This window comes from Copadichromis virginalis, linkage group LG19, assembly GCF_057382275.1.
Source record: "Copadichromis virginalis isolate Kocher_CV1m ecotype Utaka linkage group LG19, C_Virginalis_male_GT1.1, whole genome shotgun sequence".
NCBI lineage: Eukaryota > Metazoa > Chordata > Actinopteri > Cichliformes > Cichlidae > Copadichromis > Copadichromis virginalis.
This window is the reverse complement of record NC_140636.1, coordinates 33,706,692-33,729,761: the sequence shown is the minus strand read 5'-3', so window position 1 is coordinate 33,729,761 and position 23,070 is coordinate 33,706,692. Positions and strand designations below refer to the sequence as shown.

Genomic DNA, 23,070 nt, shown 5'->3' with positions numbered 1-23,070 from the left:
AAGTGATTAATTATTGTCTTTAATAATGACACACTGGTCTTCCAACAGTTTTACACAAAGCACACTTGACAATATCAGAAAAAAAAAAAAAAAGTATCCAAACTGTAATAATTTGCCACCCTCCTTTTGCCCTTTTAAAACCAAGACTGCTTTTGATTCATTTTTAATATTCAGGTTAATTACTAATGTTGGGGTATGCAAATCGTGGTCCTGAAAACAAATCAAAGTGAACCTAGACTTAATATTTAACTTGTGCTTATGACTTCTATACTGTAACTTTGAATGCATTATCTAACCACACTGTGGGTGGTTATACAACTTCAAAGAAGAATAAATCTTTGGAAACCCTTAAGTATATTAAACTTTCTCCCAAATTAAGCTCAAAAAGAAATAAAGAAATCTTAGCTGCTCAAGCATCGACATAACATACAACATTAACTTACCGGTAAAAAAAAAAGAAAGAGGTGCAGGGCTTCTGATAAACATTTATATTCACATTATCTTATGCTTATGTTTAGAGGCAACTCAGAAATCTGAGAAATGAAACAAAACAAGCCCACTTCATTGTTTTAAAGTTTAAATTAATACTAAATAATAAGCAAAAATTAAAGCAGGAATGAACATGAGAGCAACAAATCCAAAGGCAACACAGTTATATAGCTACAGCACATCACCTGCTACAAGCTGTAGGTATGACGTTTCTATTTAATAATAATAATAATAAAAAAAAAGAAGCTTACTTTACCAGAACTGGCCAAATCCGTGCAATAATCTCTGTTTACAGTATTCACACAACTTTAGTCTTGGTCAGAAACATCATTACAAATAAATAATACTGACACCAAATAAACTTCCATTAAACGAAAAACAAACTGTTACGATTTAGCAAGCCATCTGAACTCTCTGTGAATCAGACACCGTTTGAAAAGACACTTCCTACAAAAGATGCATCAGCTCTATCAGTTTGATTTACCAGTTTAGAAATAAAGGATAAAGAAAAACAAAGATCACAGGAACCTGCTGACTAAAGATGAAAGATGGATTTGATCTAAGAAGTAAATAACCCTCATACTTTCTCCACACTAGCAACATTCATGCCACGTATAAGGAGTAAACCCCATGTGTCTTTGTATGTGCTGTAAGGCATGCATTAATGCAATCAAGTAGGGATGCACCGATATATTGACCGAACATCATTACGAACTGAAATCAATCATGTGGATGACCACTGGCTTCTCAGCACGTAAGACAACACTTATCAAAGTGAGAGGCCAGTGTTTATCTACAGTGTGCCATCAATTTTGAGCTGGTTTTAATGAGAAAAGGTAGCGTGACAAAGTATGAAAGAATTTTAAACATTTGCAACTTTTCAACAAAACAAAGAGAAAAATAAAAACGTATCAGCCTGGGCTATCGGCTAAACACTGGTGTCAGTACTTCACAATCAGTGCATCCCTACACTTAGGAGTTTGACACAGAAGCCATAGCCCTATTGCAAGTGATACTTGCTATTTTGAAACAGAAGAGGCAAGAAAATTCATTATAGGCAAGGGTTCGAAATACAAGCATGCTTCCTAACTCCCATCTCATAAGAACGGCTGCTTCGACCTCAGCACGATCTGATGTCAGCGTTTTAGTGTCTGTGGACCGATCACATTATTGCGTCACGACTGTGCAACTAAGAGAAAAAGAGCAAATGACTCTGCCCTTTTCTAACATGCAGTTAAAACTACAACTGCAACCCCCCTTTTCCCCATAAATGTAGCTATGTAGTTTCATTGCCTAAGCTTAAACCAGCAGTGCAAATTTTTGCCTTCCTCTTCTGGGACTGAGAGCAAAAACACAAACGCTTGTTAAGCATGCCAATGATATCTTCTGCTCTACTAGCCCAGTCACTGTTGACACTGCTAAGGGTAAGAAGTATAGGAAATGTCACCACAAGCAGCAAATATAATTACTGCTATCCTGTGAAGATGTTTGGCTGGGCAGATCAGCACTATATGACTGAATATAACCTATTCATCTACCCTGATATGTCATCTATACAGACTTTCTTGCTCTTTATGTCACATTTTCTGAATTCCCATTCTCCAACTCCGTAATGATATTTAGGTTGGAGACAGAAATCCCCTTTAGGGTTGCATCTGGAATAATAACTCTGCCAAATCAAACATGTGGAACTACCCACTGTGGGGACCCTTGTGACAATGGAGCGGCTGAAAATAGCTTTTGACTTCCCATATCACTTCTGCTGGTTTTTCACAATCCTTTATCACAAAGTTGCAGAGCTACTGCATCCCAACAATGTGACCGGTCGTTTGAAGTGACGGTCCTGGAGTAATATCAATTCTGATGTCGTCGGAACAACAACATGCAATATGAGACAGACCTTTAGTTTTATATCCAACCAGCTGCTCCAAAACTGTCTAATTTCTAAACTTTGCTGCAGAAAGTGATTAATACCTACAGCCTACTGATAAAGGTCTGAAAGCTTAAAGTTTAGTTCAAGAGTATATTTAACACAATTTATCCACATTTATTAAATCCCCCTGTGGCCTCCTGATTAATCCTCGTCTCCAGATTCAGGACTACTGATTATGTCCGTACATATTTTAAGCTAGGATGCTCTGCGGTTTCGCCCCCCACTGTTCCTTTTCTGTGTCCTGGAGAGAAAGCTGGAGTTTAGTCCAGAGTTGTGGGTTTCCACTGCTCAGAGCCTCCAGCAGCAGAGTCGTCTGCTCCTGAAGCTGCTGCAGCTGGTCTTGGGTGCGCTTATTCTCTTTGATCAGCTGCTTTGTGCGCATGGTGATCCCCAGCAAGCCGGACTTGTTGAGTATGTTGTAGGTATTGCTGAAGCGCTTCTCCTTATTAGTGCGCATCGAGTCCTCATCCTCGAATTCGTCATCAAGCATCCTGTTGTCTCCTGCTAGAGTCCTAAATTCATCTGTGTAGGAGGGCAGGGAGCTGGTTCCTACCTGTGAGGAAAAAGACTTGATAAGCTGCTCTTGACTCTGTGCTTGGTTTGTTGGTGCTTCAAAGTTGGATGTGGTTTGGGCTGTCATCTGCAGTGCTGACAGGGGGCTGGGGGTGCTGTACACCCTGTGGCCATGATGATGCCTCCTCTGTCGCTGGTTATATCCTGCTGCTGTACTCCCCCTCACCCTTGAGGATCCTACCCTCTTAGTGGGTGTGTCCATGGGATGCGGGGCAATTTTGGGATATGATTTGAGGATGGGCATGTAGCTTTTTGACTGACGTGTGTTTTCAGAGCCAGTCTTAGGAGAGCTGTTGTTGTCATTTGATAGCATGGGTTGAAGAAGAACCACTTGTGACTGAGGCATTATTTCCAATGGTGAAGGAAAGTTCCACTGTTTTTCTGCTGGAGCTGTGGATGATTGCTAGAAAATAAGAAAAAAAACAAACAAACAGACCTTTAATGTTATAAAACATTTCTTATACTATCTATAATATGGTAGCTGTTAAACATAAAGTGCATGACAGAGTTACAGGGTTATAGTCAATGATCTCAGGGATTGTCAAGCTTCCATTTATATTACATTTAATGTGTCTGGTTAGTTCTGCTGTTGGCATCTCTGCATTATAATAAGATACTTGAGAGGCCTCTCTTCCACTTTGAAATGGATGAATGACTTAAGTGTGTCTGTGTGTTAGGGAGAGGACCTGCTACACTGAACCATCATCATAATATCAAAGTGAGACAAAACAGAGGGTGTTTATATATGTTGGTTTTATTTAAACGAGAGCTCCATGTGAGTGCTTGCCGGGTTCGCTGTTTATCTCACGCTTTCAACTTTTGTGGGTGTATGTGTGTGTTTGTCGGTGAAAGAGGCCACTGTGTGTGGTGAGAGCTTTGTGTAGAGTGGTGAGAGATTTTACACAAGTAAACACAGACTGAACAACTTAGGAGGATTGTAGCCCCCCCCCCCAAAAGTTTTTTTTTTTTTTTTTTAAAGGAGAGGCAGCTATAGGTAATGATGTAATAATGTTTTCACTGTTCAGCTAATAACTGTTCTATTATAAACTCTAATTATGGAAGGCTGAATCATCATCAAACAGTAGCATTATTGCTTTTGGTGTGTTTGGGGTACAAAGTATGACTTACTGGGAGTGGATATTATTACCTCAGTGAGTGCACATTAACCCACCACCAATTCAGCAGCATTGATATCACTTTTGCTGATCTCAGAGGATAGCACAATTGAATTATAAAGAAAACTGCCCAGCCCCAGATCATACACAGTCTAAGGAAAGTGTTAAAACACAACATTACCCACAACATGCACAGACAGATCTGAATGCTCAATTTGAGTTAATAAACTCCATCCAAAATTAAGCTTTTAACTAATTTCTCTAAAAGTTCAGAGTACAAAACACTCTGAGCCAAACAATGCTCCATTGAGCACTAAAGCTCAAAGACAATATAGCAATAAAACACTCTAAGAGTAATGAAATACACAGTAGTCTGTTCAGACAAATATTGAAATATTTTACCTGCTTTAACACGAAGTTGTTCATGATGATCATTGGAGACAGTCCAGTGTATGGACCTCCCATCACAGCCACCTGTGGACCAGTTGGCTCCTGGCTGACTATTGACCCATTTCTTGCTGCATCTTCAGAGTCAGTCACTTCGACTGTGCTGAGGTACTCCGAGCTAGCATCTGAGAGGACAACACGACACATATATGAGGCTCATCATGTTTAAAAGAAAGGCTTCTGCTCTGTGTGGAAAAACATTAGCTGTATGAAAACAGTGGCAGATGTAGATAAATATCTGTAGCGTGTCTGAAAAAGGATACTATCATCTTAATGTGAAGGGCTAAATCAAATTCAGGTCAACCCCCATACTGTAAATAACCTACATAGAAAATGTGACCTAGATCTCCACATTTGATTAGGGTCGACCTTGTTCATGAACTGATAGACATTATTTGTAATTATATAAAGGCTAATTATATCCCAGGTCAAGACACGTGTTCTTTCAGACAAAATCAAGAATATTTTGCACAATCACAAGACTTAAAAGGCATGCTAGTTTTTTTTTGAATGTAAGCAAATCAAACCTGAGAAGCCTGAATCTCTTTCCAGGTCTTGTTTGCATGTTCCAAGGTGCGATGTCCGGGTGAACGGCAGAGTCCTGTGACTGCCTGGTTGATTAAACCGGTTCATGATGGTCTATCCAGGAGAAAAACAAAAGAAAAAAACAAAAACACATGGACAGACGAAGTTAAATAACTGCAACTTAATCTCTCCAGGACAGTCTTATGCAAGTTTGTGATACAGTTTGATGACATTTTTTCTTTATTTTTAAATCCATTCTGTGACTTGGGAAGGAGAGAATATTAAATATCTATGAGTAGCATGTCCATTTTAAAACAGTAATATTCCATTTCTTTGGATTTTTTTCATGACAGGTGACACATTATCCTATTTGGCTATGGAAGACATTGAGACTTTTTAAAGATCTTTGGCTACAGACAGATGGGTCACAATGATTGTTTTTGCTAATAATTTACACATTTTAAAAACCTTTATAAACTACAATATTTAGGCCTTAGCAAACCTACCTGTTTCACATGTCATATCTTACGTGACAATCTAGTTATATAAAATATAAATTAGGAACAAATAAATAAACAGCAGCCAATTATAATTGTAAACAATCACAAGATAAAGGTGGCCACTCAGACACAGCAGGGCCAAGGCTTCAGGTTGTTCCCTTAATTTGTCCTTGCCTATAATTTTTTCATAGTAACTCATTACTATATACGATTTACAGTGTATAATGACTAAAAGCACAACAGTCACAGTATAAACACTCACCTCTAGTTAATACGTAATCTGTCTTTTTAGAGCTTCTACTTTGAATTGTTTACAAGACTGATCATCACTTCACGTTTAAGGCCTGTACTTTGCATTCATACTGTACATGACTGTATTTATTTTTCAACATACTGAAAAGAGCAGGCGCACACCCACAAACGGGATTACGTAATGTTTTAAGCTGCATAATAAACAGATTAAAACATCATAAAAGCGTATTATTATCTGCCTTACGTCTCCCATTTTACAAACTCGAGCTGAACGATTGGATGAAGGGCCTGTGACCCTCCCACAACCACTCACTGCGATGGCTAGTCATGGCAAGACACACTTTAAAAAAACAAAACAAAACAATGTCGTACTTACCCAGCAAAAACAACAAATAAAGAAGTCAGTGCAGACAATCATTGTTATAAAGCTGGGATGCTGACCAGTCCAGCGTTTATAACTTCTTAACTAGCTACAGCTAGCATTGTTTTGCTATACACGCAACTTTGTCAACATTGGCCGTTAACGTCAAACAACGTACGCGACACAAACACACACACACAGCTTTAGAGTTACACAAATGTGCTTCTGCAATAACAAAATATGGAAAGCAACATTAGCTGCTGTCTGTATCATCGACAGTATGTTTTATCTGTTTACTATTCATTTAGCTGGGTAACGCTAGCTGCTAGCTACCTTAGCTTTAGATCAGAACTCTTGCTATCACGAGATCGATAAGCAATATGAGTACCAGCATAATTTCGACAAACCTTACCAAGACGTCGTTTGCTTCAAAGCGAAAATCCGACTTTAGTAGCTTGAAAATATGTGGCTAGTTAAAGCCACCCAACTCCCGTGTTGCTAACGCCAGCTCTACTTATGTGCTCTACAAAATAAACGCCCTCCACGCGGTCTTACAGGTAAACACAATTACGTGCGCGCATTCACGCAGATATGGTTTTAAACAAATCGGTGACAGAAAATCATTTGCATTTAAGTATTCATGCTGTGAATTAGTTTGTTATGGAATACATTTCTGAAAGTATTAAATAATAATCATATTTTTTTAAATCTTTTTTTAACAAAAAAGCACAAAACACATTTGCAACTTTATTGTCTGTTACGGCAACCTCCTGGATAAGTTTCTAAAAGTAAGTAAGGGTTTTCAAATGATGGGGTTATAAGTCCAGTTTTTAGTGGTTGTAATTTAGGTGGTTTTAAGAAGTGTACTTTTAAGAGCTGTGACGGGAACAACAACTCCCTGTGAGACACTATTAAGGGCTTTAATAACCTGATACATAAAGGTTGCTACGGAAACGGGTGAAGTACATGTTTTATTCTTGGGGTTGGCGAAAGAGGAGCTTGTTTTGAGACTTATGCTCTGATGGGGTTACGCTATGGTGTGCGTAACCCCATCAGACTAGTTGTTTAGGCTGAAAAACGTCTTTTTAAAAAAAATCTACCGTGTTTGATATTTTAGCCTACAAATGTAAACGGCCTATCATATAGTTTGCTATTATTTGTGATAATGTGAAACAGATTAAGACTGCCAGCAGTTGGTACATCTATTAGGATTGCCTACTGGTATATAATTATTGAATACAACTGGAATTACTAAACAATTACACAAGACAAGCCGACAATCATAACAGTTTTATTACAAAATAAATATTTAAATGAAATAAAACACTACGTCAGTCAAAATGCTATTTTTACATTTTCATAGATTTTCTTTATGTGATACATGAAACAAACAAACAAACAAACAAACAAACGCCATTTAACATATCTACGAAACTTCATCCCTTCCATGTTGCAGTGTTTCTAGAAACAGAGGATGACACCTGTGGTGTGGGATTATGGGATTGTTGAGTCACCAGTTGGACACAAGGTTGTGCTGTTCAGCTGCACACAGCATATGGGATGAACATTTGAGACCGTAACTAATGCTTTTACATGTGGGAGCTCAAGCTTGGAATCTAATAAAAAAAGATTTTGAGGGCTTACATGATGTTTTAACGGCTATAAAAAGCAAAAATAATTTGTATTCAAGCTTTCCCCTGTTGCTGCAGCACTCCATACAGTGCAATTACTTTTAACCTGTCATAGCACTGTTTTTAAATTTCAACTTTAAGAATTTTTATTCCGTAGACACGCCGGTGAGCTGTCTGGAGTGTACCCTCTTTCCTGTCCAAGGTCAGGGACAGGCAGGCTCGAGCCTCCTCCACAACCATTACTTTGACAAGTAGATAAGACAATGTATACTGGATATATCCCACTGGAATACTTAAATCTGAATTCACATTTCACTTATTTGCTTACACGACAGTAAGAAACATGCCACACCAAATATTCCACGGCATTCAAAGGAAGCCTTGTGGGTATTAGTTGTATGGTCCTTGATATGTTTCAAGTACAGGCACAGGCAGAGTGAAGTAGTGTATCATTGAACGTGCACTGTATGTTATGTCCTTGTGACTGACACTCGAGAAAAAATGAGTGGTTTGCCAAAAACTGGGTCCAACCCTCTGATGTGCACTGCCCCTCTGTACAGTATTTAATTCAATCTGCATACCTCAAATACCCTCCTGAAGGCTCATGTATTGTCATAGAACTGCAACCTGTTTACTGTGAGCGACTAAACAAGCAACGCATGGGTATTTGGTCCTGAGTTGGAAATGCATGATGGGCGAGCTGAAATATCCGAGGATGTTTTGATCAAAATTATAAATGAAAAAATTGAAACGAGGAATTTCTACTCTTGCAAAAACATGTGTGCTACTCAAACATAAGTGTATTCATTATTTTAACACGAATGTGCCGGTTGCCGTTGATCTCGCCACACCCACTGTGCATCCATATGTTCATTTCAGATGAATGGGCCAGATAATCAAGATTAGCCTCTTGTTAGGAGAACATCTGTATGCTGGATTCCATAAATATGGAAAGTTTGAAGTTTTGGGAAAATCTTCGCTTTATGAACATTTCTGCTAAATGTTGTTTTCCCATTCAGGTCACATGATGCTGTTAAAGAGTTTGATTTATACACAACAAGCAATTATGCAACAATGGCTTTTGGAACAGATCTCAGATATGATGATGATCTGATTGCAAAATACTTTAATATAGAGGTTTAAAAACACTTTCCATAAACACTAGAGGGAGACATTTCCTTATCGCATGTACAAAGAAGTTGCACATCAAGTCCACAAGGTGTTCTCTGGTCCAACTATATTAATAAATATAGACTTTTCTTCTTTTTTACCTGTGTAACCTTCTTTTAAATACCAAAGGATTTGACAAATAATAACCGATACAGTAATACCTAGCATAAAAAGAAGACATCAGTCTGTTTGGTTCTACATTGCACTGGCTCCCAGGGATGTCCATTGTTTCAGGCTTGTAACAGCAGTGTTTCCACCAGTCAAAACGCACTTCCTGTTAAACCTTGTCGTTACAAAAACACCCTGCCCATCAGCATAAGGGCATGTCAGCAAATCAACCCAGCTGTTTGAGTCTCTTGCTGCAGACACAGTATTGATAGATGAGTGAAGGAGACTTTTGATGCTCCCACTGGGCTGGAAACAAATAGTGAGCCACACTGCAACAGGGGGTTGGGTCGCCACTGCAGTTACCTGCGAGGAATCTGGCACCTGTAGAACACAAGTGATAACGTAGCCTCTGTTAAAAGCTGTAATAAGATAAAATGGTGGATATGTGAACGTTTTCTCCCCCCCGTGTGCCCCTCACCTGTCACATTCCTTCTTTTTTTGTCTCTCCTTCCTCTTCCTTCCTCTTCGCCTTTTCCTGAACCAAGAACCAAATTATAAAAAAAAGCTTGCGTTTTTTGACAAATAGCAAAATTGATATTGTAAGAATATTCCCTTACTTTGGAACCTTCACAACAGGTTTCCTGATTCTGAGGGCAAAGGTTTCGATAAATTAACATGAATGTCCAGGTACAACATTTAAAAGTCTGTGAGAGTCACCCAGTCTTCTAGAAGTTACGTTTATGCTGCCTGCTATTAATGACCAAACTCGATTAGCAGATAGTGTGTCGACAGTGCAGGAATCTTTAGGAAAACAACTTTATTTTCTGTTAGGTATTCAATTCAAGTTTTTGGAGATGAATCTATGAGAAACATAAACATGACTTCCAGGAGACGGGGTTTATATTTTTCATACTTATCAATAACTTATGTCACAACACCCTTCTTTTTTTCTTACCTACATTCACATGTTTGATGCTCCACAAACGTCATCTCAACATATTCTTGACCTTGTTCTGATGGCCTGATTTTCAAAAGCTGGGAATGGAGGAGGGGTGGAGGTGAAACGGAGATTTGTCAAAACGATCTCATGAAGCGCTCACAGCTACGAGTTATAACTCACACTTATGTTGCACAACACTTAGGTCTTACCTGCATGGTAACGTTTGTGGTTTGAGTGGGATGACACTCCAGGTTCTCATCTCCGCAACAGCCAGCGCACCTCACCAGGGGAACGCAGGAGGGGCTGTAGATGTGCTCCACCTCCGATGGGTATTCCTGCACCACCTCCACCAGCTTCTCAATGGTGCGGCAAAAGCTGCGACCCCAAACTTTTTCAAACACAAGCACTGTGAATAAGAGTAGGCAAAGTATAAAGCAGTGCCATCTTTTTTCTGGGACTTCTCTGCATTTTTATTTGGTTAGCGATCAGTTTTTCGTCTTACTGTGACAACATCAATCGTATTTGACAGCTAAAAAAGCTAAACTTAAAGATGATACAGTTCTACACAAACAGTACTGGTAATTAGCTCAGTAATCCAGCAATGATATGCTTTCATGCCCTGTACACAGAAACCTATACACCAGTATGTATCCTGTTTTCATTTTCAGGGGGAAAGAAACATTTGTTTAATGTACAGTGTGCTTTCCTGTGGGAGTACATGTGTGAAAGTGTCCTAGTTGCTTTGGGGAGACTGTGGAGGAAGAACAGGGACAACTATGGCCAAACAGAGAAGTAAGAGAAAACAAACACTGGGAACATGGCCATGAACAGAACCCTGCTGGATCTGGAACTGGAGTTGCCCCGCAGGCACCTCTGGGACTGTGGTGACCCTCAGAGGTCACCAAATGGAGCCTTACACTACAACAGCTGTTTATAAAAGCAGACAGGCTGGGAGGAGACGGCTGGGGAAGCATCCATGGTAAGGAGATGAGGCCACGAACTGTAATGTAGTACAGTGCAAAGGGACAGTTCAATGGCCAGTTAGTGCCTCTTGAGTGGACTGCATGCCTTCTGCTGATCTGGCTCTTAGACGTCCATGCAGTCATTTCTGCCTGCAAGTTCTACCAGTGCATTCCTCTTTAATTAGCATTAATGTATAGCAATGTAAGGGAGCAAAAGGATATGAAGAGAGAAGGTCAGCAGTTGAGTAATCGTTGCTAGCCTAGACATGCTCTGCTGCGCTCTATATTCAGATGAAATTCGATGACTAACCAGCATGCAAGAGTAAAGAACTAAGTGTGACGAGCACAACAAGGGAATATATTTTTGTTAAACTCTAGTCTCCCCCTTTTGTTTTCTCTAAACCACAAACACTGTAGAAAATACAGCGTAACAAAAGAGTCAGAGCTACTCTCTCGAAGAAAGTTTTATTAACTCATTTTATCCAGGACATGCAGACTTAAAAGCTTAAAACTTGAAGAACTCCTTACCTTCCATTGTACTGTTTATACTTGCCAAGGGAAGACTCTGAAAAACACAAAACGTGGGGATCCAGAATTATTATTTGTGGTCTGACAGGATGTGACAGCGAGCCTCAAGACTGACAATGAAAGTGAAACAGGTACTGGCAATAAGCCAGAAACATTAAATACATACCTAAACATGAACAACATTATATAAAACTAATCCAAACTGTTAACCCACCCACTCAAATATAAACACTATTGCCTACAACCTTTATACACATAGAGAGGTCAGCCTGCCTTTACACTAACGTCTGACACCAGTGTTTTCATCCTCTGGTGGCGATAGCTGGAACAACAGTACACCAAAGTGGAAGGTCATTCCCACTCTGTTGGGGATGAGTCTTTTGGACAGGCAGCAGATAGAGGTCTTCATATATATCTACAGTGTGCCCAACTGTTTAGGTTCAAAACCTGTTTCCTGTGGTGTAACATTCAGCTCTCTATTTATTTTCCCATTGATTGTTTCCTCCTCCGTCTTGATTTTTTCCCATAATCCCATGATAAACAGAGTGAATTTTTCATTCGCCTGGGAAAACACAAAACCTCTGGTTGACTCCATCTCAGGAAGGGAAATCTATGTTTGATAAAATACCCTCCGGCAGAAGTGCAGGACAGGCGGCAGACAACCTGCTTCCGCAGATTCTCCTCGTCACTGGTGTTGGACTTGAGTTTCTCTATGACACATGCCGGATCACATTCATAGTGTAACAATGTTTTTGTAGACAATAGCAGTGGGACAAATGATACTGGAGCAAAAAGTCTTCATGCAACAGCAACCAGCCTGACAAGGACTTCCTCGAGTGATGGCAATAAAGACTGTTGCTTTATGCACCATCTGTGCTTTGTTGAAATCCATCCTTTTCCTGTTATGAACCAAAATTAGTTTCAGGATGAGGATAGTATCTGTCAGCATACTGCTGTATTCATCCTTCCCTCCCCCCTCCAAACAGTGTGATTTAAGAGGAATGTCCCGATTTAATGATGATGATGATGATGCATTTACACTTGCAAACATTTCAGCAGTTCCCGTAAAACTGTCACTGACATGAGTGTCAGAAACTGACCTGTCCTCTGAGCTGCACAGCGTTCTGTATTAAAGACTACAAATATCACTCAAGAGTCCTTTCTGGGCAAAGGGAGCTGTTGAGGCATCTTCCCTGTTTTTCAACACAGTTGTTCTTGTTCTTCTGGCTGAAATCTACAGCTGTTGCTATGATTGCCGAGTTGTTCTATAGTGTAGCATCCATCGGGCTGTGTCAGCCTCACTGAAACACAGCAGGATATAAGCTCTACTTGCAGAATATTCTTTAAGAACAGCATGGGAAAGTCACAGTTCAGTTCCAGTTATTGTCAAAAGTTGCTTTCATTTTCAGGCCCATTGAGTGTATTTTATATTCAATGGCAGGCTGATAAAATGAATCTCGTGTCCAACGTTAACTGGCATAAGATCAGCTTCCCCTTTTCCACCCTTTTGCGTGTCGTGGCTGCTCCACATCACAAGGGTTTTTTGGCTCTGGCCTCACTTGCCTCTCTGAACGTTTTGAGGTTTTGGAGGATTTTCTAACCTTGGTCATGGGTTAAGCCTCGACATGATGAGGAAACATCTTTGGTACCCTTTGCGGTGGAGAGCAGAGGAATGAGCTGCCCAAAAGAATCCACCAGATTCTTAAAAAGGCTTCATGAGGATCCTCACGTAGCAATTCCCTCCGTCTTATGCACTTAGAGTGTTAACTGTATGATTCATGGTGACAGGGGGTGATTAGGCTCTTGTGGAAAGGGGGACTGTTTCACATTAATAAATGTGTTCAATGTGTCATTAATCCTAAAAGCATGCTCGCTTTCTGTGCAGTCCTGAATGTTTCTTACATTTTGTTCCCTGGTGACCTTTTTCAGGGAGTTTACTTGTCCTCAATCAGAGTGTAACGTTACCATGTGTCATTATCATTTATTGGTTTCATAATGTGGGTGTTAGGACCTTTGAGACTAAGTGTGATTAAAGGCTATAGAAATAAACTAGACATGACTAGACTAAATTCATCTGTTCTTGGTTTATAACCTAATACTTCTCCTCTTTGTCAATTGTATTGGAATTTTCACTTGTATGTACAACATCTGGGTTTTTGCAATTGACAGAAAGTGCTGAAATATCAAGAAGGAATTAAGAGCAGAAAATCCCTCCTCTTTTTACCATTACACACAAGCAGAAACATCCATTCTGTCTTTCCAGTAAATGAGTTTTACAGACTGTTTCTGTCCAACACAAAAAAAGCTATGCTTCATAAAATGGATTAAATATTCTGGGCTGTAGTCTGACACAAAGATTAAAATTATAGTCTTATATTTTATAGACTCTATATACAAGACTTAAACGTTGGCAATACATAAAAACTAGCAACAGCTTTGGAGGGTCAATTCATATACAGGTACATATGTGAATGTATCAAACAGGTAAAGAAAAGTCCATGGATTACATTTGATTTGATTAATAACGGCCCATCGCGTCCTTACTTTTAATCCTAATCTTAATCCACCATATAAAGAATGAATGAATGCAAATGTGTACTGTATGTTAATAGAGGAATCAAAGATCAGGACCTAACAATTACCATCATTATCAACAAACGATTAGTTTATTTTGAAAATTTCAGAAAAAAGACCAATATAAAATTATATATGTTATAAAAAATTGTACTGATTGGATTGGAAACAACATGGCAGTGCAGTGGCTTGGACTCTACAGGTGTGGTGACTTTACATGGTCTACATATGCATGTGTTATTTTCCTCCATGTTCCAAAGATAATGCATGCGAAGATCATTTGTGATCCTACATTAGCTGTAGGTGAATAGTTGCTTCTCTCAGTGTTAGCTCTGTAAAGCTGGTGTACTCCATCTCTCAACTAATGTTTGATGGGACACGCGTAAGCAAATCTTTGATCCTAGCAAGATAAAAAAAAATATTGGGATGCCACATCTCCTTTAAGCTTTATGTAACTGGTAATTGACATTTTATTTAAACATAACTTGGACCTTTCAGTGATTAAGTGCCTAAACTTTCCAGCTATTCCTGTGCCAGAGAAACCTTTCTTACTGCATCTACAAGGTTCCATAAGTAACACACCCTTGTTTGGCTACAAAATGCTTTCAGGTCTTGACATTTAGTACTTTACGGTGGCGCAGTGTGCTTCAGTATTTCAGTAATCAGCTGGAGAAAGCGAGTATGGATTGAGTTGTCTGTAGTAGTTGTAGCTGAAATAAAACATTGTTTATAAGGTTCTGTTCCTACTACTGCTGGTTAAGAGTTTGTGCTGTACTCTAGGTCAAATCAGAGGACCTGTTGCGTCCCTGGGCTCCTGCCATTGGGCCGCAGAGGCCCCAAGCCTCATTACTCTGCAGTCCCACACAGCTGAAATGCGTCATCTTTAACCTCCTTACTTATCCCATCTGTCAGAGGAAGGGCAGCGTGGATAGGGAGCAAACCTAAAACATGATGGGGACCCAGCATAATTGTCAGAAGATGTTTCAGCTTTGAGGGTCAAGTGGGGGAGGAGGTAAACAGCAGGTACCCATGGCCCTCTGCCAGAAAAATCTGGAGTCCAGCCAGCTTATTCCACAATGTATTTTTCATAAGGAAAGAACAGGATGGCAGATCAAATACAAAGGTTCCCAAACCAATCTAGGGTTATTAGATAGAAAAGCCTATTCTGAAGGCTTGGAGAAACTGATGCAGACTGGAGGTTAGGTTCGTCTTCTCCAGTGGATTGCATAAGAGTAAGGGTGGGGCATGCTTTTGTTTTCCAGCAGAGTGAAATGGAAGTTTTCTAAAGGCGGCTATAGACCACAATTAAATGCTTTCACGTCATTCCAGTATTCCAGTATAAAACAGTAATAATTAATCATTATCAGTAACCAGCGTCCCATACATAGATTGTTCAGATTTCACAAAGTAATAGACGGCTATCTTAAAGCCTGCAGTAAGATTTTCTTTTCACATGCTGGTAGGGCGTTTTAGGTTATCTCTCTTGTGGTTGACAATACAATAGGATTTAATTCATACTATTCACAATGGAGCCAAGACACTGAAAGGAATGAGTGTTTCACAACATGCTTGTATTTCCACCATTAGAAAGCCGACCACATTCTACAGTTTTCGGCTGAAAAACAACTTTTCATGTGTTATTCTGCAAAAAATGTTGCCATATTACATGCAGTTTTAATGCTGACTCATTGCTTCTGTTGACTAAAGATTAGGTCATCTGATTAGCACACATGTATCGTTGGATCTCCTGCTTTGATGGTATTCAGGCTGTAGTAGTAAACTGTAGTCCTCTAGGCAGTCCCCTTAATCTTTGACCATCTGACAAACTGTAATTGCTTTTACATTAATTAGTTCAGTCAAGCTGGATAACTTGACTGACTGGGTTTGCTAAATGAGGTAAAGAATGACAGTAAACTAAATGAAATGAGTAAATATAAGTAGTCTGGCAGTTGGGTGATTCTGAAGACGCATAACAAGGGAATTTTTAAGTGGACTTATCTTGTGTTTCTTTATTTTCTCTCACATATTTTGGTACAGTGGTAGAAGTTTGCATAAATCATAACAAAGGTTTTAAATTTTAAATGGTCAAGAATACGTACAAGTAATCACTGTAAGCCAAAGTCTCAGACTGCAGACGGCTTTAAAAGCTCATTTTCTTTGGACAAATTTTGTCTACTCTTGTATCTGTATTATGTCACAGAGGACGTGGAGCCCTAACTTGGTTTTCTCAGGGAGGCAGCCAATCAGAAGGGGGGACAGTGGATACTCAATAAGTTAGAAATGATGCTTTACTGATCTTCCTCATGTGCCCTTTATTGCTAACCAGATTCCACGTCATCAGCGCCATGGCCACAACATTAACTCATGGCCTTCTCGTGGAGCATGAAGTCACTCTCTCCACCACTACAAAAAAGACCGGTTCTCTTTTGTACACACATGGCGGGTCAGCTTTTGACAGCGGTGCTATTACAGGACTGAGAAGTACCCAGTCTCTAGGTGGTCACTGGATATAGCCAAAAGACTGAAAAACTTCATTGGAGCATGCGGTAAACATTCCACAGCAATGCCTTGAATCATCAGAGAGACTTTGAAATCACGAGTTATTCCACATGTAAGTACACAAACACACATAGATCACACAGATTCAAACAAAAAAGTAGCATAAATAGGCATGCATAACTGCCAGATTTCAGAATAAATGCATTTTAATTGATTTTATGCATACAGCTAAGCTAAGTGTTCTTGCTGGGAGATAGATGAGACTCACTGACATCGTCATGTCTGCCCTTTACATTAAATATGGTGGATCCATGTGCAGGCAGACCCATTCTCAATTTGGAGCCACATGCACTGGATCCTGCTGCTGAGATACGGCAGAAAAAGAGATTTGTTGTATGAAAGCTGACAAAAAGAATAGGTATCGTTTGTGCAACAACCAAACCAACCCTTTTCAAGCCTAAGTGCTGAAGTTTGAAAACAATCCTGCTTTTTTTGGCATTGCCGTCTAGTCAAAAAACAACAAGAAGTAAAATAGGATCAAGTGATGAGGGAGAGGTAAGGGTCGGCATAAATTTTAATTTAGATAACCACGATTTCCCCAGTATAAGTCCATTAATGCATGCATAAATGTCTCCCCAAGGACGCACACAAAAACACACAACCACTGTGTAAACTGTGCACCCTGTCCGCAAACATACACACACGACAAGTCTTGAGATAAGCTGACCGGTGGTAATTGTGGTCTCCATTACAGTAAACGCTGTTCTGTAAACCACAGTAAATTACATCCAGATGGGAGATTAAAGCTAGCTGAGTAGACAGCTGCCCTGAGCACAACCACTCCTCCTCCTCTGTTGGAGGAAGGAGAACTCCATATTTCCTGATTGCGATTGCAACTCTCCCCTGGGCTAGGACATTACAACCAGGGAGAAGTACCACAACAACACAGAGGGGCAGTCAGCAGGTCACCACCACTGCAGGGACTCCCGTGCAGACATCTGATCTACACAGGAAGATGTGCTAAGCATAAGACAGAGTAAGCCACGGCGGGAAGGGAGCAGTCGACTTAATGTTTGATTATACATTTGCTCTTTGCTCTGACTTGAACACAAACACATGCGTGCGGTACAGATGGCCAGTCTCAAGTATTGTTTTGGTGCGGAGGGTGATTTAAAGGAAACACCTGTGTGGCGTCATGTCCTTATGAATACAAAAGCAGAAGCTGAGGCTCACTGCCTTTAGAGGCACAGAAACACGGTGTACCGATGAAGTGATGATCTTCATCAGAACTCTGGCAATAACACATGGGTTAGGCATAATTTCCCCATATCTGTTATACAATTTAAAAAGTCACTCAAAGAATTTCATAATTGCATTTCAGTGAGGCATATAATCCTCAACCTTTGCTATTTTTTTCCACAGCTTCATCATAACACAATCACAAAAATATTTTTTCAGAAGTTGACCAAAATTGTGAGCTGTGCACATGTCCAAATCTTCAGGACATGAGTTATTTCACCTGGAAATGCCATTCAGGTTTGGTTCTGTTTATGCAAGCATGAAATACAATCACTACGATCACTAAGAGATCGGCTTTGTACGGAGAGCATTCCAGTGGTTTTGATCTAACTCAGGGATAGCTGTCAAATGAGCAGGAGGCAACAGGTATTTAAAAGCAATGTATAGGCAGGTTTCACAGTAGTCCTACTACTGTAACTTCAGGTTAAAACACACGCTGTACTGTACATGCAGGTCTGCCAATAATACAGTAAATAGACGACTGCTTTGTCCCAAGAAATACACTGTACAAAATAACAAGAGATTTGGCTAAAACCAATAATCTTTTCCATATACAGTACTTCCCATAAAGTAATATTAGGTTTACTGAACTCTGTTTGTAGTTCATGTGTAAAACACCTGGTGGATGGCATGGAGCTTGTACTGTATTTCATAAAAGGGTGACAAAGCGGCCACTATTGTTGAGAAGGGAAACCCAGGTGCTTCCACCCTCAGTGACAAGCCACAAAGCTTGGAAGTTTGACCTGCTCATTTCAATGGGAATCAACATCAGCAGAATACACCTACTGTTACAGTGTTGATTTATAATAAAAAAAAAATACTATTTACATACATCTTTTTATACTACGCTGTTTCCATTTTCTCCGATGACACCATGTCACCATGCTTCTAACATAACACACCAGTGTTAGTGATAAAAGTTATCACACCACTGATTTGCAGCATGGGATTACTACAAGGAATAGCGAGAGGTGGAGAGATGGGTGTAGCTAGGCTTTCGCTGTGAATCACAGCCATCTGTCTTTAGTCATCTTATCCCTTTTTATGGAACATAGCGAGATAGCAGAACACAGCCTTTAATCCAGCCAATCTTTTCCTCTTCACTGGTTCTTTATATCTCTTCTGTCTTATAACAATTACCCAAGAACACTGGGGAAAACACTCCTTCTTTTAACTTGCTGTGAACTACTGATATATGCAGTAATGATAGACTCGCCCTCTGTATGTGACACACATTCACACACACACAGACTACACTATAAATCTCATGCAGGACGGTATTAAACAGTTGAAGTCAACTCCAGCTTCTCTGCTGTCCACAGCTGTAACTGACCACATGATTCACAGCTGTGACAGTTAGGAAAGCTAATCATTATTAAATTATTGGTCTGCGATTCCCAGACACATGTCTAGTGTCTGTATTTCCAGACATAACTTGGTGTGTGAACTTGTGAAAAGAGCTGCTGGTTTGAGTTGAATTGTATTGAAGCAGGAAAACAAAGAAAACGTTTAAATTTACAAATGATCAGTAAATGCAAATAAGTTTTCAGCAACTGCAGGGATCCCGAGGTCAAATCTTCACATACTGTATGACATCTAATTGGTCAGGTTAGATGTTTGATCTGTTACATTGGCCATCAGTCTTTGGGTGCAGCAGAGGGCATCTAACCTGCTACACACTGAGGCCCCTGGATTTTGTCACTCCTGTTTTGACTAACCGGGCCATGAGCTGATTATGAGGATTAGAGGAAATGTGGTAAACTCATGCCTCTCCCACTCACTCTCAACTTAAGCAACAGCTGCAAAGTCTCTGGGTTTGGGAATCTGGTGGGACATGGAGTTTTTTTCCAACCCTGAGAGCCTGACTGAGTCAGCGAGTAGTACCTCTATGTGAGGCCTGCAGCTTTGCAAAGGGGAAGGGGGTGTTACTTGATTCAACAGGAAAGCAGCAGAGTATGAAGTGTGACACTGGCAGTGAATGGACAAGGGAATTGCCTGGTTTTGCATTAAACATAAAAGCCATCAGAGACAGCTGAAAGTCCCCAGCCACCTTGGAAGGAAATCAGAGACTGAATAGGTTCAAGGGCTGAAGCATACGGTGGCACAAGTCCGAATGTTCAATGACACATCTTCTTACAGGTATTTCTGGCACAACACAGGCCTCTGAATGACTCCTCACTCCAATTTCACCGTTTCCCCTGTTCTGACAGACTTTCATTAAGAGAATAACAGGCGACGCCAGACAACAGAACAGACCAGCTTTGTAGGCCGATTTAACTCCTGACACTGATACGGCTTCCCTGAAATTATGCTTTTAATTGAATTCCACATGCTCACACTGGTTCATCTTCATTACTGTTATTCTTGGCATAAAGCAGTTAAAGAATGCTGCCTTCTCTTCGTGTCCTTCTAAGAAAGCACAAGAAGGGAAAGCTGCAGGTGCCTGCAAGCTTAACATGATCCAGTTTTACTAAATACACTTTCAGACTATAAGCAGCTCCAGGATCTGCTACATCTACTACCTGGAAAGAAACACAGCAATCTCCCATTTAGAGAACATATCACCAACATGACGACCAGAGTGCTCCCCTTGATGGAAATTTATACCGAAAAAAAGATCCCACCATAGCCTACAAGAGTGGGAATATAACATAATCCATGTCTGTGAACCTAGCTTTTAAAGTATGATGCGGCTGTAATTATGAGCTTAGCAAGCTTTGCAAAGTATAACAGTGAGTCACCTTGCATCATTTGCTCCACAGAGAGAGTGATGCAGTTTGTCACGTTTCATCTTATGAATGAGGGGTGCCCGATGGCGCTCATTCAAAGCAGCATGAGAAAGAACAATAGATCATTATCACTTGACTGGCTTCTGATGACTCGAGCGTTTCATATGTAGGTTACACTTTGAACTTAAACGAGGCTATTAGCAGACCTAACAATAGGCGCTTTATTTATCATTCTATAACGAGGTGCATTATTTGCTACTTTGCTGGGTTACTGGTGGACAAAGCAGACACAAAATAAACCGAGCAGCGTGTGAAAATCTCAACCCAAAGTCTCTGTGGTTTCAGTGCAAAGTAGGAGAGGAGGGGGGAGAGTGGGGGAAACAAGCAATCCCCTCATTTTGCTTCTGAGTGTAAAGTTTCACCGAAGCGTGCAACGTCCTACCTGTGCAGGTGAGAACTGCAGATAAAGCGCCACCACAGTCCCGATGACAAAACCCAGTAACATTTCGTGACGTCTGTGCGTGGAGAGTGGCGATGGCTCCCGATGGAGATAGTGGCGGAAAAAAAAATCCAACAAAAGTCCCAAAATACTCAGAAACAGAAGCAAACAGAAAAAAACTCGCTGCCAGGGATTTTCCAAGTCATCTGCTCCCGGTTTAGTAGCGCGGAGAATGAGTGGAGTCACGTAGCTCCGCGCGTGTAACCTGATGAAGTAGATTGTGCTCACTAATGAATAAGGCCCCTCAGGAGAAAGTGGAGGTGACGAGGAGGCAACACAATAATACTTTAACAAAAAAAGGAGAAACTGATAAATATTCACATTTACACACTTTTTGTGTCTCGTTTTCCTTTAATATGAGCTTAAAAACGGATTCTGTGGAAATAAAAGCGTGAACGCCAGATGTGACGACGCATATTCAGTGAGCAGCTTTCAGTCCAAGATCTCCAAGTAAGGAATCCGCTTCAAAAAATCACGCATGAAGTTGTGCCAACAACTTTCAGTTTCCAGTCCTCCTCTGAGCTGCAGTCAGCAGAAAGACAGAGAGAAGCACTTGCGTCTAATTGCTCCGCGCCACCTTTTCACAAGACCGTTTAATCTCCTCCCCTTTTGTCTTGGTCTCTGCCCTGCTGCATCTGTCTACATACAACTTACTGATGACATTTTACAGCTTCCTCCTTTTAGCTGCAACATAAAAAGGTAGTTTATTTAGTTTGTGATGCTGTAGTGCAATTCTAGACTATACACCGCAGGTGATTTAAACTATAGAGCGTACACAGAAACATCCTCCGAGTGCCTGCGACATTCTGTGAGCGCAATTCAGGCTGGGTAAACATTTGGAGATCTTTTAACTGCTGACATGGATGGTAGACTCATTGCTCGTGCACGGAGATTTTCCTCTGAGTCTATTTATTCAAGTTTGCAAAGGCAGAAAAGGGAGATTCCTATTCTGTTGACACACAGGCTTACTCTTCAGTGTGGGACTTCTGTGTTTGCAGAAACACTGGAACGAGAGGATTCCTTGTGGGCTTCCACACATTCCTTCAGCAGTGCTCAATGGCCGCACTGGCTCTGCTATTGAACAGACCACACTCAGGAGTGTGGTGTCTCTAAACATCTTAGACACTTAGACACCCCCCACCCACCAGCTACCGGCTATTCCACAGAATCAGTAAGAGCAAACTATCAAAGCTGATGAAAGACGTTTCACGCTCGTCTTTTCCTGAACTGTATCTCCAGATGGCAATGATGGATGTCTCTTGAAATTCAGGGACATGACAAGAAAAGCAAACATATTCTTCAGGGAACTTGACTCTGCAATTACTTTGTTCTCTGCTGCTTTTAAATGTGCAGTCATTGTCTTGATAGTCAGCGGGTTTTTTTTTTAAACAATATCGTTTTCAGACTGTCTAATTATCCAAAATATTCTGCAATATTCCAAATGCAGATGTTCAGACGCTGTTTCTCCCTCTTAAGTTGAGAAAGGGATACCTCCAATTTAGAAAAAGTTCTATGTAAGGCTATAATAACAGAGTACAAGAGATGTTCATGCCTTTTTAAAAATGTTTTAGAGAAAAGCTAAGGGTCATAGCATCTCCTCCCTGCTATAGCGCAGGGACAGCATGCATTTTAACAGAAGTCAGAGCGACTCTCACCATCATCTCGCCATCTACTCAGTGATCTATCTGTGTTTTGAAAGGTGCACCAGCTGATAGAGCCTAATAAGCTCACTCAAACAGTTTGGACTATAAATACATGCTGATAAGACGAGCAAACAAGGTTTTACTGATAATGTACTCCAGTCCAGTCCAGTGGAGATGGATCTGTCTGCTGTCTGAAAGTGAAACAACTTTGAGGCCCCCGTTGCTTTTGCTGAAACCACAAAGCTTGATAGCAGTAACCACATGTCTCCTCAATTCTGAGATAAACGATGTGA

General features: G+C 40.4%; 2 protein-coding genes across 5 annotated transcripts; both read right to left on the bottom strand.

Moving 5' to 3' along the window:
* Positions 1-3: 3 nt before the first annotated feature.
* Positions 4-6,745, bottom strand: cipca (CLOCK-interacting pacemaker a). Of its 3 annotated transcripts, none has more exons than XM_085441648.1 (4): positions 6,603-6,745; positions 5,085-5,196; positions 4,513-4,682; positions 4-3,398 (listed from the first exon to the last, which is right to left on the bottom strand). In XM_085441648.1, exons 2-4 carry the CDS (start codon positions 5,188-5,190, stop codon positions 2,613-2,615), a joined length of 1,062 nt encoding a protein of 353 aa, XP_085297774.1. In that variant the 5' UTR covers positions 5,191-5,196; positions 6,603-6,745; the 3' UTR covers positions 4-2,612. The 3 variants fall into 3 exon arrangements, with proteins under 3 accessions (XP_085297774.1, XP_085297773.1, XP_085297772.1); XM_085441647.1 differs by having other exon boundaries at positions 6,608-6,745; XM_085441646.1 differs by lacking the exon at positions 6,603-6,745 and adding an exon at positions 6,211-6,432.
* A 2,648-nt stretch (positions 6,746-9,393) lies between these two features.
* On the bottom strand, positions 9,394-21,702 carry pgfb (placental growth factor b). 2 transcript variants are annotated; one of them, XM_085441947.1, is made up of 7 exons: positions 21,078-21,702; positions 11,535-11,571; positions 10,254-10,450; positions 10,060-10,139; positions 9,722-9,751; positions 9,583-9,639; positions 9,394-9,485 (listed from the first exon to the last, which is right to left on the bottom strand). In XM_085441947.1, exons 1-7 carry the CDS (start codon positions 21,138-21,140, stop codon positions 9,464-9,466), a joined length of 486 nt encoding a protein of 161 aa, XP_085298073.1. In that variant the 5' UTR covers positions 21,141-21,702; the 3' UTR covers positions 9,394-9,463. The 2 variants fall into 2 exon arrangements, with proteins under 2 accessions (XP_085298073.1, XP_085298075.1); XM_085441949.1 differs by lacking the exon at positions 9,722-9,751.
* Between the last annotated feature and the right edge of the window lie 1,368 nt (positions 21,703-23,070).

Bases quoted from the DNA above. Each gene is read 5' to 3' on its own strand.
- cipca (XM_085441646.1), bottom strand. From the start codon at position 6,252: ATGATTGTCTGCACTGACTTCTTTATTTGTTGTTTTTGCTGG. The intron at 4,683-5,084 runs GTTTGATTTGCT...TTGTCCTCTCAG, and splicing joins AAGAGATTCAGGCTTCTCAG to ATGCTAGCTCGGAGTACCTC. The intron at 3,399-4,512 runs GTAAAATATTTC...CTTATTTTCTAG, and splicing joins ACAACTTCGTGTTAAAGCAG to CAATCATCCACAGCTCCAGC.
- pgfb (XM_085441947.1), bottom strand. From the start codon at position 21,140: ATGTTACTGGGTTTTGTCATCGGGACTGTGGTGGCGCTTTATCTGCAG. The intron at 11,572-21,077 runs GTAGGACGTTGC...TGTGTTTTTCAG, and splicing joins TGCAGTTCTCACCTGCACAG to AGTCTTCCCTTGGCAAGTAT. The intron at 10,140-10,253 runs GTAAGACCTAAG...CTCCATTCCCAG, and splicing joins CCACAAACGTTACCATGCAG to CTTTTGAAAATCAGGCCATC.